This window comes from Centruroides sculpturatus, unplaced genomic scaffold (genome assembly GCF_000671375.1).
Source record: "Centruroides sculpturatus isolate CEXI.00-Female unplaced genomic scaffold, Cexi_2.0 scaffold13, whole genome shotgun sequence".
In the NCBI taxonomy this organism is placed as follows: domain Eukaryota; kingdom Metazoa; phylum Arthropoda; class Arachnida; order Scorpiones; family Buthidae; genus Centruroides; species Centruroides sculpturatus.
The window spans coordinates 1,334,252-1,350,949 of record NW_019384405.1 but is presented as its reverse complement, the minus strand read 5'-3'; the positions used below and the strand labels follow the sequence as shown (position 1 = coordinate 1,350,949).

At 32.1% G+C, this 16,698-nt stretch overlaps 1 protein-coding gene across 5 annotated transcripts in view; it reads right to left on the bottom strand.

Annotated features, from left to right (window-relative positions):
• Positions 1–16,698, bottom strand: part of LOC111618835 (BRCA2-interacting transcriptional repressor EMSY-like) — a 77,576-nt gene that overhangs the window by 23,123 nt on the left and 37,755 nt on the right. For all 5 annotated transcript variants that reach the window (XM_023360432.1, XM_023360430.1, XM_023360434.1 and 2 more), the window contains exons 5-8: positions 14,792–14,967; positions 9,348–9,524; positions 5,025–5,314; positions 311–512 (exon numbers count right to left, since the gene is read on the bottom strand). In XM_023360432.1, the coding sequence (XP_023216200.1) occupies positions 311–512; positions 5,025–5,314; positions 9,348–9,524; positions 14,792–14,967 (845 nt within the window). The remainder of the gene's footprint in view (positions 1–310; positions 513–5,024; positions 5,315–9,347; positions 9,525–14,791; positions 14,968–16,698) is intronic.

Sequence of the window (16,698 nt, the reverse complement as noted above, 5' to 3'; positions counted from 1 at the left end):
CTTTTCAGATAATTAGAAAATACTTTGCATAAAGTTTTTATTGTTAAAGAGCTGTAGCCTCTAATAAAAGGTTGGCATTTTGATAATTTTTTAACTTTGTGGTAATTTTTTAATAATCTATTTATGATGTCTTAAGAAGATTTTTTATTTCTTCGAGCTAACTGACTGTTACCTCTTTGGTCTGAAAAAGGAGAGGAAAAAAAAAGACTTGAAAAATTATATATATTTTTAAGTAAACCTCTATAGCTTCAAATGAAGAGAATCCTTGGGATATGTTGTCTTTTTGTATTACTTTATGCAATAAACTAACCTGTTGTTGTTGTAGTTGAAACTTTTCCTGTTAAAAGTAATGTGCCTTGAACAGAAGGTGACACCGTTTGTTTCGACTGCTTTTGAGTTATTGTAGTTGCTGTCGCAGAAACGGTTTTGACAACCGGAATACTGACGGATCTTTGAAAAACATTTGCAGTTGTCGAAGCATTTGATGTTTGAAGTTGTTGAAGTACAACTTGCTAAAAAAGTAAAAATAGTTAAATTTAATTCAAACTCCTTGTAAATTTTCAGTTAAAACACAATATAATACTTACATATTTTCATTAAATAAACTTAAACTATCAAACTAACTTTAATATAAATATTTAATCTAAACATTTGGAATTCATTCAGTAATATTTTTCTCTACAATTAAATATATTAACAAAGTTTAAAAATATATATATTTTATGTTTAACAAAAACAAAATTCACATAATCATAATATTAAATAGTTTTTTAAAATAACCGAATTCATTAATTAAATGCACTTTTGCTCATGTACAACCTGAGCTTCTTCACTTGACACTGTTCTAAAATGAATCAAATTCAACTACTTGAGTTTGAATGGTGCAAATGTTCATAAAATAAAATAAAAAACATTATATTTTTGTCAATATAATAGCATATTCAATGTTTTGAACGTGGAAACATTACACACATTAGAATGTTTTTGTACATAATGCCTCTGTCAAGAATAAAAATAGTTGATTTTGTGCCATAAATAAGTTTCATTTTGTCCCATTTTGGTTGGTAATTTGCACATGAATCTAAAATGCTAAAGCTGTCATTCTTCCTCAGTACTATATGTCTCTTTGATGTTCTGCAATAAGCTTATTCAAATTTTGTTCAGTTGTCCCAATATATTAGGGGTGATCAAATGAAACCTGTTCATGCCATACCATGTGCTCTGGTGCAAGGAAAGAGGAATGATGTCACATTTGGCATGAAAGCATATACCAATGAACAAGCAAAGAGAAGATCAGTTGTTTTGCACATTTTCTTTTTGGCATAGAATAGTAAAAATAGGGTCAGAGTTAATCGAAATCCATCCAAGGTCAAAATGTGGTGCCACCACTTTCAGCCAACCAGTAGATGAGCAAGTGTGCAATGGAAACACCCTGGCTCACCAACACACAAAAATTCAAGTCTCAGGTCTCTGTCTGTAAGGTTATGACAACTGCATTTTTTGACATTGCAAGGTCTTTGCTGGTGGACTTTGAAGACCCTCATGTGAGCATCAGTATCAACTGCTACAATGTAACATTGGACAAGTTGCATAAAGCCATAAAGAATAAGCGACTGTTCATGCTATCATGTGATGCAATTTTATGAACACTGAAGGATGCTTTAGCACAAAAAGGTTGGGAGGTTCTGCACCACCTTTCCTACCCTCTGATCTATAACATGCGAATTTCATTTGTTTCCATCTTTAAAAAAAAACTTTTAAGGAACAATGCTTTAGCTCCGATGTGGAATCCAAGGAACGAAAGTCACCCAATGGTTCAAAGACCAACCAATGTCGTTCTTTGCAGACAGTATCCGTCAACTTTCCAAGCACTGGGATGTGTATCTGAATGCCTATGGTGACTTTTTTTTAACAAACAAAAGTGCAATCCCGTTTCCTCGTATATTGCTCTGTTTAATAATGCCCTTGAATATATTGCTCTGTTTAATAATTGCTCTGATGAATATACTGTTTTGTTTGTCTTAATAAATTTACTCGAATGGGTTTCATTTGATCAATCCTTGTATATTAAAGTATTGCCTCCTTACTTCTCCAATAGTATGTATGACTTCTATTTATTTTAACATCTATCTCTATTGTTACAACATGCTGCTTAGTGTGAGCAAATATATCACCAGTATTCTAAAAGGAAAATTCTTAGACAGTTTTAACAATTTATATGTTATGCTACCAGCAAAGATTACGGGAATGAGTGAGAATCATATCTTCCAGTCTTCTGATGTTAGGATGGTGGATGGAAGTAACTTTCATTTAATTCTGTGCTGTAAATAGTTAAATTTTAAAGCTACAAAATCCACTGTCACAGAGTGTTCTGAATTGTTTATTAATTCCAATTTTAAAGCAGCTGCTTTAGTATGTAAATTCTGTTTCTGTGTTGATTCTCCAAGAGATAGAAGAAAGTTAGTTCAGTATTTTATATTTTCTTTAAATCTTTATTAGTTAATAAAAACTGCTAATCAATACAATCATGTTAAAGTAAACTAGAACCATAAAAAGATAGTTTTTTAATTTCATTAAATATTTAACATTTTAAAAACAATATGTCATCATTAATAATTCAATTTAAAATTAGAAAAAAAGAACTGAAATAGTCACAATATTTAGCATATTATATTAAATATCTGTTACGGCAAATGTGAAAAAACAATGTACAACATCATCTTTTATATTAATGATAATTTCATGTCAAAATTAATTAAAGGGATATTATATCTTAAATAAATTAATGAAAAAGTTAATGCAGAAAATTATTTATATTAATATTGATTCACATTGTTAAATACAAATGAAAAATTATTATAAACTGACTGTATTTGCATTTTGTTACGAGAGTTTCAACTGCTTTCCTCTCTTTTAAAATAAATCTATAATTTAGTAAAGAATATTTAAGAAAAACATATCATCCACCATTTTTAAGTAACTAAGGTAGAAAATTCTAGTGTTGCAAAATCCAAAAACTAACTATTATTAAAATAGGCATTTTAGCCATTTTAACAATGACCCTAACATTACATTGATAAAATTTGCACCGTTCAGAAGACTCAATAGTTTTAATTGAGCAGAGATATGATGGGAGTATCTATTACATAATGGCAATGAATCTGCTGAATGATGAATTATGAGTTTGTGTGAATGAATAGTGGCACTTCAATAGCTTCTGCTCATTTCCGCAAACTTGAAAACATTTGACAAAGTAGATTACATTCATTTTTAAAGTTTTGTTTTACATACATATATGTTTTTAGTTGCTAATAAATTTTTGTGAGTGGATTAATACTGTAATGCACACCTTCATATGCATAAATAATATATACTTCACTTGCTATGTGAGTACTGCCATCTTTGATCAATTATAGATAACCGAAGGTAGCATAAATAAAGTCCACTATTAAACATGATGTCAACACACTCCACATGTTCTGAAGTAGTGCTTCTGTAGAGAATGTGAACAGAAAAGTAAAAGAGTAGATATCTCTGATACCATTGAGTCTACTGAATGCAACCATTGATGACTTTTCCATTATTGAACACAAAACAAAACAATAACGATTATCTTCTATCATCACCACCACTTCAATTTTAAAGTTTATTTACAACAAGAAACAGAGAAACAAATGATGAATAGCTAGACTGATTACTTAGTAATGAAATGAATATACTGAGTGGCTATATCCTCAATTTTATATATTATTGCAAGGAGGTAAAGAGACAAGCAAAAGCTTGCTCTCTTGCAAAAACATGATGATCAGTTCATTCTATCTTTATATTTTCTGAATGGATGCTCTTAGTGAAAGATTATTGATGAAGAAGAATTTGATTTCATCATCACTGTTTTATTAAATAAAAAACCAAACCAAATGCCAAATTATTGGGCAATTATATGGTAAAGTTAATTATTAGAAACTAATTAATTTGTTGATATTAAATAATATCTAATAAATAATAATTTTATTAAATTAAATATTAATACAGACACATTTGATGTCACAAATACTTAATCATTTTTAACAAAATTATTATATCATATATGATATTTACAGAATTCATATAATTTTAAGCCAGATGATAATATCACCACTTCCAAACTGATCTCTTTCTGTGATGTTAATGGAACTGTATCAGTTGCTCTGCTCTCTCCAGATTCTAATCAAATGAGAATCATTCACAGACAGTACCTGGAGTGTGAATAGAACAGTCCAGGTACAGTTCTGCAGTGAATAGAATGTTGCCCCATTCATTCAAAATCAGTGCTGATGTTTTTGACTTCATCTTAAATGAGCTCTTTTGTTCACATGAGTCAATGGAGTGCAACATACTGACATCTGACAAAAAGTCCATTTGCCTAAGTCTCCTGTAGACAGTTCATTGTGAACACCAGTAGCCGTAGACAGCTATGTACAGAGCTGTCTATCAGAAATTATTCTGTTACAACATGCTGTTAATAATGGTCTTGTTGAGGGATGGTAACTCTTAGACATCCATTTCCTAGCTGATGTCCAACATCTGTTTTTGAAATCTGGACTAAAATCCAAATATAATGATATGCAGGCATATTCAGATTCTTAAGCAGGCCTGCTTATAGCCTCCCAATAATTCTTTTTATTGTAAAATCATCTATGTGGCATATTGTGGCATTATCACTGTCAATAGCATACAGTAAAATAGTAATAAACTATCCTCAATGTTAAACTGTAGTAGAAACAATGCCATGATACTATTGTACTTATGAAACCTGCATATTTTACATGAACTTGTGCATTTTAATAAAAAATTCAACTAAATTCTGGTTATTTTGATTGTCAGAAATGTTTGTATAAATTTTCTTCTGTTTATTTTTTATTTATTTTTTCCCTATTTACTTAAAATTAATTAATTACAGTGTAAATTAAAAGCAAGTGATTAAATACATATTATTTATAGTTACATTAATTATAAGAAATTTGAAAAAGAAAACGTAAACATACTTTTGGTATAGCTGATGAACTGACAGCAGCATTTTGTTTTTGAGATGAAGGCAGTGTTATTCTAATAGGTGTTGTAGCAAAAGTCCTTGTAATTGTTGCTTGAGTAGTAACTGGTGTACTTGAGCATAACATTCCATTATTTGTAGTAGTTACAGGTTTTTCTGGTGCTTGATTTTCATCTGATACCAAAGGATTAGAAGATATAGTAATCTTTTCTGGTAATGATGCAGAGTCTAAAGATGCAGATCTTTTTCGCTTTTTTCCATTAAAATCTTCACTCTGATTCTCCTCTTTAAAAAAATTAATAAAGTATTAATATTATTATTAATTAATTAATAATAATACAGTTAAAATCTGAAAAATTCAATCAATGAAATAAATATTTATCTAGATTCTTATTCAATGCATTTTAAATATTTCATATATCATTTTTTTTTTAATTAATGTTTGTTAAACAAACTATAACCCAACAGCCAATTAAACAAAGAAGTCCATATTATTCAGAGGATATAGCTGTGTTAATTATAAATGATCCAATTATATAATTTCACCTAAAAGTAGATCAAATTATATAATTGGATTATTAATAATTAGCATAATTATAGTCCATGAGTGATCCAGCTTTAGATCTTTGGCTAATTATTTAAGCATGATTATAAAATAATTTTGGCAATGTTTCTAACATAAATCATTATACCATATTATTATTATTATTATTATTGTTGGGTTCTGTGAGTTATACTCAGTTGACACCTGTGGCAGTGTACTCTGCCAGACCAGAGTCAAAGCATAGTAACCAAAACAAAACAAAAATTAAAAAACTGTGTCAGTGTCTGTATTCAGGAATTTCCTAATAATATGACATGTATTCAATTGTAATGTGCCCAGGCTTTTGTGTAATGTGTATGGTATGACACCTGTAGAGGAGAGAACAACAAGTATAATAAGAACCCTATCCATCTTCCACAGATGCCTTATTTCCTGGGCAAGTTCTGTATACTTACTGACTTTTTCAGTGCATGTTTTGTACATTGTGAGTGTTTGGAATGGATATGTCTATAATGTATGTGATTTTATTGTGTTTGTCAATGAATGTGATGTCTGGTCCGTTGTGGTAAAATGTTTTATCTGTGATTGTGGCTCTGTTGTAGTACATTTTGTGCTTGTTTTTTCCCAATACTGTCTGTGGAATGTATTTATAGTATGGTTTATGGATGTCTAATAATTTGTGTTTCTTTGTAAGCTCTTGGTGTATTATATTTGCTACTTGATTGTGTCTATGTAAATAATCTGTCTGTGCCAAGAGCTTGCAACCAGAAGTGATGTGTTTTCTGTAGTTTTTAGTATTTATGACCTGATCTTGTATGGCAATCATGAATCCTTCCGTCTCCTCAAAGAGGTATCCCCAATATAACCAGCTGTTTGATGCAGTTTTGTCAACAAAATCCTGGGCCAGGTCGTAAGGATGCCTACCATGGAGTGCCTTTTGTGCCCACAACTGCTTGACGGTGTTTATGCTTTTTATATACTGTTTTATGTAACTGTGATGTTTCTTGCTTTTTATAGAAAAACTCTCACAGTGACTGTATTTGTTTGTAGTGAAGGTTAACTATGTCAATTATGCCACGTCCGCCATCTTTACGTGGAAGGGTTAATCTTTCTGTGGCAGATTTAGGATGATGTTGTTGTTTATGCTTAGTAACTGTTGTTCTTGTTTTCCTTTGGAATTGCTCAAGATCTGTGTGAGTCCAATGTATAACTCCAAAAGGATAACATATGTGTTTATTACCGGGATGACATACATGTTTATTACTGGAATGACATATGTGTTTATTGCTTTAACTGTGTGTTTTCCATTTAACTGTGTAATGAGAATAGCATTTAACCTACTTTGGTATTCTTTAATTAATCTTTTCTTTATTTGTGTATGTTCTGTTAGTTTGGCCTGTTGGAATCCTAAATACTTGTAGAACTCGCCCTCTTCCATGGATTCAATAACGTCTCCATTTCCAAGTGCAAAATCTTCTTTCTTCAGGATTCCTTTTTCTATGTGAAGTTTTTTGCATTTGTCTAGGCCAAACTCCATTTGTATGTCCTTAGTGTATGAATGTGTGATTTGTAGGAGTTGATGAAGTTGTTTTTGTGTGGATGCATAAAGTTTTATGTCGTCCATGTACATGAGATGTGAGAGTGTAAACTGTGTTGTTTTTTCGTGTCTGATATTGTAGCCGTATTGCGTGTTGTTTAACATGTTGGATAATGGATTCAGGGCTAGGCAGAACCAGAGAGGACTCAAGGAATCTCCTTGAAAAATTCCTCGCCTAATGAATATTTCGTTTGTTTGTATGGAAGTGTTACTAACCCTGAGATGTAGTGTTGTTCTCCAGTGCTGCATAGTGTTTTCGAAGAATGCAATGAGTGATGGATGTATTTTGTACATGTGTAGAATATGTAGCAGCCAACTGTGTGGAACACTGTCGAATGCTTTTCTGTAGTCTATATATGCCATGTGTATGTTTCTGTGTTGTTTGTGTGCTTGCCGTAGAATGACTGAATCTATGAGTAACTGTTCTTTGCATCCCCTGTGATTTCTACGGCAACCTTTTTGTTGTTCTGTAAGAATGTCGTGTTCTTCAACATGTTTGTATATTTTGTTTGTGATACAGGATGTCAATAATTTGTAGAGTGTTGGAAGACATGTAATTGGTCTGTATTGTGTGGGGTCTGTGGTTTTGTTGTTTTTAGGTTTCATGTAGGTGATGCCCCGAGTAAGAAATTTTGGCATGTCTTGTGGATTGATGATGATGTGTGTTAGATGTTTAGCTAGTTCCTGGTGCAGTGATGTAAACTTTTTGTACCAGAAATTGTGAATGTTGTCTACACCAGGTGTCTTCCAGTTGTGTGTTCTGTTAACAGCGTAGCGAATGTCGTGTATGTTTATTTCAGCACAGGGCATACTTGGTATGTTATGCAAGTTTCTGTTCTCCTCCTTGATCCAGCCTGCATCAGCATTGTGTGTAACAGCATTGGACCAAAGAGAAGACCAATAAGTTGTGAGTTCTTCTTCTGTTGGTGTGCCACTGTGCTGTGTATCAGTGTTTGTTTTGGTACTGATTTGTCTGTAGAAAAGTTTTTCATTGTTTGTGAATAATTTATTTTGTTGTTTTCGTAGTGTACATGTTTTGTATCGTTTGAGTCTACGTGCTTTGGCTGCGAGTTTTTGTTTTAGTGTATCGATGTATTCTGTAATGTGTGTGTTGTGATGTTCGTGTTTTGTGTGTGTTTTGATTTTCTTGAAAATGTTTTTGAGTTGTTTCTTTAATTTGGGTGTTATGTTGTTTTTAGTGTATTGTGTCAGCCTGCCTAATTGCTGTCTAATGTCATTTATTTGTGTTTCTATTCTTCTCTGCCAGGCAGGCTTGTGATAGAATTGTGTTTTGTGTGTGTCTGTCTGTGAGTGTATTTTCAGTCCATGGTGTGTTACTACTGTGACTGCCCCAGCATAAACTAATGTATGAATGTCTGAGAGTGTAGAAATTGAATGAATGTAGTTTGGTAGTAAGTGAGTGTTTACATAATTTAGTGTTTTTCCTACTACCTTTGACGTGTTGATTTTCGGTATTCGTGGTCTTTGTGTGGGATCTGTACCTGTATATTTAGTGAGTGTTTCCTGAAATATAAGTGAGAGTGTATTAACTAATTCTATGTCTATGTTATCAGTGATGGATGAGGAAGTGCCTATAGTATCATTAGTTGTAATTGTTGTATGTGTGCTATTATCAATGCTTGTTGCTGGATTATCCTGACAGGTTATGTGATCTTCATTAATATTAAGTGTTTCTGTCTGTTGATGTATTTGATCAGCAATCTGTTGTTTGATAAGTTCAAGTGTTGTTTGTGGGATAAGGTTGTTGTGTATAATTGTTCTTTTTTGATCGACAACCCTTTGTTCAGTGACAGTGAGGTGAGGATATTGTTGTGTAAATCTATGGTGTAGTTTTTGTCTGTATGCTTTCATGTTTGTTTTGAGTTTCATGATGTACACCATCACGAAACTCAAAACAAACATGACAGTGTACAGACAACAACTTCACCATAAAAGTTGGATGATAAACTCGTTCATTTCTATTGTCCATTTCATCTGTTGGCGTGGTTTTCCAGCCTTTGTGGTCTGTGGATGCATTGCCACAGAAACAAATCTTTTTTTTTTTAAATAAAGTAGTTAAAGTATCTGAATATATAGTTAGCAGACAATAACAGTTAAGAAAATTCAAATTTGCTTGAATTTCTAAATTTTTAGGAGACACATTATGTAATATTTACCATTTGTTTCTTGAGGTAGTCTTGTTATAATTCCACCAGTAAGATTTCCAGAGTTGTTTCCATTTACTGAAGTAGTTTTTAAGGGAATTGAACTTGGTAATGAAACTCTACATGTTTGTGTAGGTGTAGGGGTTCTGGATGGAGTAGGAGGGGCACTGCTAGTTGTTGGAATAGCACCTAAAAATAACAATAAATATCAATATATTTTTAAAATTGATTACTTTTTTAAATGTTTTATTCAAAATTTAACACAAAAATTATATAGATGAATGTCTCAATCATTTCAAGAAATTTTACAAATATAACATATAAAATATATAATTAATTTAATTAGAATTTAACATACATCCTATATTTAAATTTGACCAAGTGATTTATTAATGTAAATCACCAATTCTCTACAGACTATTCAGACAGTTTCTATTACCTTAAGTTGTAGCATATTAGTTGATCTCAAGATTCTTAGCTCAAAATTCTAGTTTAAGATTAGTTTAAGATTCGGACAACAATATATTTATAGAGAAAGATTCATTACAAAAGAATCGATAACTAGTTGATAATTTGTCATTCTTGTTATATTTATGTATCTATTTATATAATATTACCTTATATAAGCACACAATTGTAAGATGATTGAATTTGCTGCACTGCAAAACAATAATCTTAAAACATAATTCAAATTTGTTTGGTAATCTGTACTGTAAATGCCAATACAGTATATAATGTATTTCTTACTGAATATACTGATATATTGAAAATTTCTCACACTTAAAGTGTTGATTTATTTGCTGAATTTATGCTATATACATTTTGAGCTTACTTGACTTGCAATAATATTACACAACAATTTGTAATTATTCAAAAAATATTACAAAAATCAAGACCGTTCAATGGTAATATAAACTGTATCACTAAGACAAGTGAGCACTAATATATACAGTGGGTGATCGATTAACGAACAAATTGGATAATGAACACTTTCGTGAAAGATTTTTATGATCAGACAACGAACACTTCACTGAACAAACATAAAAAGAAGTGACGGAAATAGCAAATACCAATTGATTTTCCTTTATCTTCAGGTAACTTTTTGGAGCACGGGAGATGTCAACGTCGACACTCAACCCGATATATACTGATCAAATAGTATTCCTCGAACCTTCAAATACTCCCTTGTAATTCCAGCCTTTTATTTTTCTGACAAACAATTCTTTTATAATATTCACGAGACTGTTGGGCAGGCACTCGTTAAGTTTTGCATTGGTTTTTATTTTCAAAAGGTGAGAGTATAATAGCAAAGGTAGAGAGTGGGCAGAAGATGTCCGATATTGCTGGGCAGTATGGCTTGAACAAATCTACAGTAGGGCACAGTTCAATCTTATCTAAGAAAGATACTGTATAATTAAGAACACTCAAGCAGCTAAAGGAGTAACAAATATCATATCTGAGAAATAAAGAACATTGAAGAGCTCATAATGGAACCTGAAACTGATCTGACGACAGAAGAATGCCAAGAACTCTTGAATGAACACCAAGAAACTCAGCGAGATATGTTTTATTATGAAAAAGAGGATTAATGCTGATATCTGCTATTAATTAAAGATCTTTTGAAGAAATGGGGGATCAACAGTCATAGAATGGCATACAAACCAGGTTGAGGTTAATAGGCTTGGGGATCTCTACAATTACAATGCTATTAATTCTGAAAATCCTGAAGAGAGAAAAGCAATCGACATTGACAGATTATTTAACTCCCACAAACAAAAAAACATGCACGTATGTATAAATATGTTATGTATAAATAAATAAATATGTATAAATACGTTATGTATAAATAAATGTAGTAAGAAAGTATATATTTTTTATTTTTTGGGGTCTCCACAACGAATTAATCAAATTCCGATACAAACCTATGGTAAATTGATAATTGGTTAACGAACAATTCAGATAGCAAACAAAGTCTTGGAACAGATCATGTTCGTTAACCTATCACCCACTGTATATATATATATACACACACACACACGCGCACAGTATATAAAATGGCCATCATAGTGGGCACTATAATGGTCATTTTTCCAGGTCCATTGTGGGTTTGTCCAGGTCCTCAATGGGGTCATTGAGTGGTGAAAGGTAAGGCCCAACATATCCAGGACATTAGAACTAGAAAAGATCCAAACACAGTGCCTTTTCATACACTTTATACTATTATTTCCTACTCCACATTAGAAAATAGTGAAAAAGTAACATTTAACAGAATACTTTTAGGATGAGACTTCACTAATGTAAAAATCTTCATTGTAAATACTTTTAATCACGTGACCTATTCGCATTTGTGTTGAAGATTGTAGTGAAGATCTGTCTCCACTAGCAGTTTTTATGATGATGGTACTATCAAAGTTACGATTGTATACGTGATATATTGATATAAAGATAATGATTATATTCTATGATATTTTCTGTACTATAATTACAAATGTAGTAAAAATAATATCTTTACTTTCATATATTTAATTTTATTATCATATTATTAAGATACTATACTGCATTTAAACTTTTTTATATACTCATCTAAATTGAAGGATTTTCCTTTGACCATCTGCATCGCTTGTTTTAAGCATCCATTCTTATAATTGGAATGTCTCATGTAATATATACATAGATACTTTTGAATGTTTTCAATGAATCTTTCCAGATCTATTCTAGGTCTTTTCTAAGTAGCTATAAGAAAACGTACATGAAAGCTCGTTTCCTGCCAATTTTTACACAATGTCACAATGACATAGTCTCTACTGACTTCTAATTGGTTGATGGTACCGTTTTACAGACATATTCATGTCAAAAGTTGAACACTGCTCAACTCTCTTTACCCTTGTTTTACAACTTGCTCCAGTGTAAAATATCATGGTCAAGTGATTAACTGTATTTATGACAAGAGTTTTTACGCTATTGGAGTCTTGGCCTAAAAGTATTCTGTTATATGTTACTTTTTGACTGTTTTCTAATATGGACTGATATTTTCTTAAATGTGATTTTTGATAAGTGAATCATTTTTGAATACTTACCATTAAAATAAAGCCACTGAGGATGAATTATATAAATCTGAAAGCACTAGAAATAATGAGAAATCTAAAATCCAAAAAAAGCAGTTTAATAAATATCTGAAATATTAATATAAAAATAAGAATTCTGTTATGTTACATACACAGCAAAATGCTATTTAAGCAATACAGTCATGATAATAACCATTTCATAGTTTACTTTTTTTTCTATTAAAATAATAATGACATTGAAGTTGGGTATTTGTTACATTTTAAAAAGAACTAATACTTTTAACAATCAAGAAATGTTTAAATTGAAATAAACAATAAACACAAAAATGTGTTTTAATTTAAGCATTTCTTCAGAATTTAATTTAAACATTCCAGGAAAAGGGCAAAAATTCATGCTATTTGTGTCGAGATTGATGATTCACTTTTACACAAATATTTATCATTGTCTACTCTTCATCATGTGATTGTATACTGTCTTAGATTCATCAACAATACTAGGAATAGGGTAAAAAAATGCTGATTTGCTTTCCACAGTTCAGCTCAGAGAAGCTCTCTGTGTGAATCAGAATTATACAACACATTGAATTTCATGATGAAATTACCAGTTTTAGCAAGAATGAGCAAATATCAAAAAAAAGCTGTCTTCAGTCTCTCCATCCATTTCTTGATGAAAGGGGCATTCTTAGGGTGGGGTTGTCTTAACAATAGTGAATTGAAATTCAACCAGAGACAACCAATCATCCTGCCGATACATCATCACCCTACATAATTCATTATTGCATATGAGCATCATCGACTTCTACATGCAGGTACTCAGCTATTGTTGACATCTCTTCGACAGAAATTACTGGATTCTATTTGGACAAGATACAATTAGAAGATTCATACACAAGTGCATAACATGTTTCAGACAAAGAGTATCAGCAAATGAACAACTGATGGCCAATTTTCCAGCACATACAGTTCAGTAAGCAAGGCTATTCATCCGTTCAGGGGTAGACTATGCTGGTCCACTCTTACTTTGCTCTAAACCTGGAAGAGGTTTCCAGCATCTCAAGGCCTTTGTAGCACTTTTCATCTGCTTCTCAACAAAGGCTACTCACTTAGAATTGATGAGTGACCTCACTACCAAAGCATTTACTGCAACCTGTAGTAGATTCATTGTCAGAAGAACGCTTCCAGCAGATTTGTAGTGACAATGGGAAAAATTTTTGTGGGAGCAAATAATGAGCTTCAACAATAAGTTATCAACTGTTCTAACAATGGAAATAATCCAATGGCACTTCATTCCTCAAAGTTCACTGCACTTTAGTGGTATGAGAAAGGCTGGAATAAAATCAGTCAAATATCATCTCAGGACAGTCATTGCATTGACATTACTCAGATTATTTGTAATGACAACAATACTAACTCAAATTAAAGCTTTCCTGAATTCATGTTCACTTTACCCATCACAAGTGACCTGTATGACTTGAATGCACTGAATTCATGTTCACTTTACCCATCACAAGTGACATCTATGACTTGGATGCACTGACTCCAGGTCATTTCCTTATTGGAGAACACAACTTCAGAACCTGATTTGGAACATCTTAAACTGACTAGAATTTCCAGATAGTGGCTACTTCAATGCGTCACACAGCAATTCTGAAAAAATGGCATGCAGAATATTTGTCCTCCTTACAACAATGAACTAAGTGGATAAAAGAAGGGAACAACATCAAGACAGGATAGCTGGTATTAATCAAAGAGAAGAATCCTCAACCACTCAAGTGTCTTCTTGATCGAATGACTACTATACACAGGCCAAGTTGTCACTTTTAAAACTGCTGTAGGAACTTTTAAGAGATCAGTTTGCAAATTACGTTCTCTATCCACAGAATTATCAGATTAATGATTTAATTCAACTTTATGTTCAATGTATGTAAGCTTCCTTGATTGTAACTCATTCAATTTAATTTGTATTTAAGCATCCATGTCCCTCCTCTCCTGTTCACACAGTTTGAAGACTATGCCTTCAAGGTGGGTGGTAATGTTGAGTATTGAGTTCTCTACCCCATTCTTGCTTGCCTGCTGATATGGCAACACAATAGAAAAACAGGGGTTGGTGAGAGTTCAATGGAGTAGTGAGCATATGGAATACATGTAGTTCCTTTCAGAATCCAAGTAATAAATTGAATGACTCTATTAAAGTGTGTTCAGTTTCCTTATTGTAGCTATTGATATAAAGTATAAAATAAATTTTAAAAAATTAATACATTATATATAACAACATACACAACAACCCAACTGACTTAGTATTGCCAAACAATCTGCCAGATTATTTATCCATAAGATTATTGACAATTGAAATTGCATTACTTTATATAACAAACATTTAAAATATATCACCTTCTTTAACTCCCGAAGCGCTTGGCAAAGGCATCGTTGCATTTTTGGCAGCTTGAATACTAGCAACAGAATTTGCTACTGCTGTAAAAGCCGTTTGTGGAACTAGCCGAGGCAATAAAGGAATAAGGCGACGACCCTCTATTGCCCAATCAACGGATGTGTTTGGTCCATAAATTCTATTTTGGAGTACACATTATAACAATTATTATTTTTNATAGATCTAGATTCTTATTCAATGCATTTTAAATATTTCATATATCATTTTTTTTTTAATTAATGTTTGTTAAACAAACTATAACCCAACAGCCAATTAAACAAAGAAGTCCATATTATTCAGAGGATATAGCTGTGTTAATTATAAATGATCCAATTATATAATTTCACCTAAAAGTAGATCAAATTATATAATTGGATTATTAATAATTAGCATAATTATAGTCCATGAGTGATCCAGCTTTAGATCTTTGGCTAATTATTTAAGCATGATTATAAAATAATTTTGGCAATGTTTCTAACATAAATCATTATACCATATTATTATTATTATTATTATTGTTGGGTTCTGTGAGTTATACTCAGTTGACACCTGTGGCAGTGTACTCTGCCAGACCAGAGTCAAAGCATAGTAACCAAAACAAAACAAAAATTAAAAAACTGTGTCAGTGTCTGTATTCAGGAATTTCCTAATAATATGACATGTATTCAATTGTAATGTGCCCAGGCTTTTGTGTAATGTGTATGGTATGACACCTGTAGAGGAGAGAACAACAAGTATAATAAGAACCCTATCCATCTTCCACAGATGCCTTATTTCCTGGGCAAGTTCTGTATACTTACTGACTTTTTCAGTGCATGTTTTGTACATTGTGAGTGTTTGGAATGGATATGTCTATAATGTATGTGATTTTATTGTGTTTGTCAATGAATGTGATGTCTGGTCCGTTGTGGTAAAATGTTTTATCTGTGATTGTGGCTCTGTTGTAGTACATTTTGTGCTTGTTTTTTCCCAATACTGTCTGTGGAATGTATTTATAGTATGGTTTATGGATGTCTAATAATTTGTGTTTCTTTGCAAGCTCTTGGTGTATTATATTTGCTACTTGATTGTGTCTATGTAAATAATCTGTCTGTGCCAAGAGCTTGCAACCAGAAGTGATGTGTTTTCTGTAGTTTTTAGTATTTATGACCTGATCTTGTATGGCAATCATGAATCCTTCCGTCTCCTCAAAGAGGTATCCCCAATATAACCAGCTGTTTGATGCAGTTTTGTCAACAAAATCCTGGGCCAGGTCGTAAGGATGCCTACCATGGAGTGCCTTTTGTGCCCACAACTGCTTGACGGTGTTTATGCTTTTTATATACTGTTTTATGTAACTGTGATGTTTCTTGCTTTTTATAGAAAAACTCTCACAGTGACTGTATTTGTTTGTAGTGAAGGTTAACTATGTCAATTATGCCACGTCCGCCATCTTTACGTGGAAGGGTTAATCTTTCTGTGGCAGATTTAGGATGATGTTGTTGTTTATGCTTAGTAACTGTTGTTCTTGTTTTCCTTTGGAATTGCTCAAGATCTGTGTGAGTCCAATGTATAACTCCAAAAGGATAACATATGTGTTTATTACCGGGATGACATACATGTTTATTACTGGAATGACATATGTGTTTATTGCTTTAACTGTGTGTTTTCCATTTAACTGTGTAATGAGAATAGCATTTAACCTACTTTGGTATTCTTTAATTAATCTTTTCTTTATTTGTGTATGTTCTGTTAGTTTGGCCTGTTGGAATCCTAAATACTTGTAGAACTCGCCCTCTTACATGGATTCAATAATGTCTCCATTTCCAAAGTGCAAAATCTTCTTTCTTCAGGATTCCTTTTTCTATGTGAAGTGTTTTGCATTTGTCTA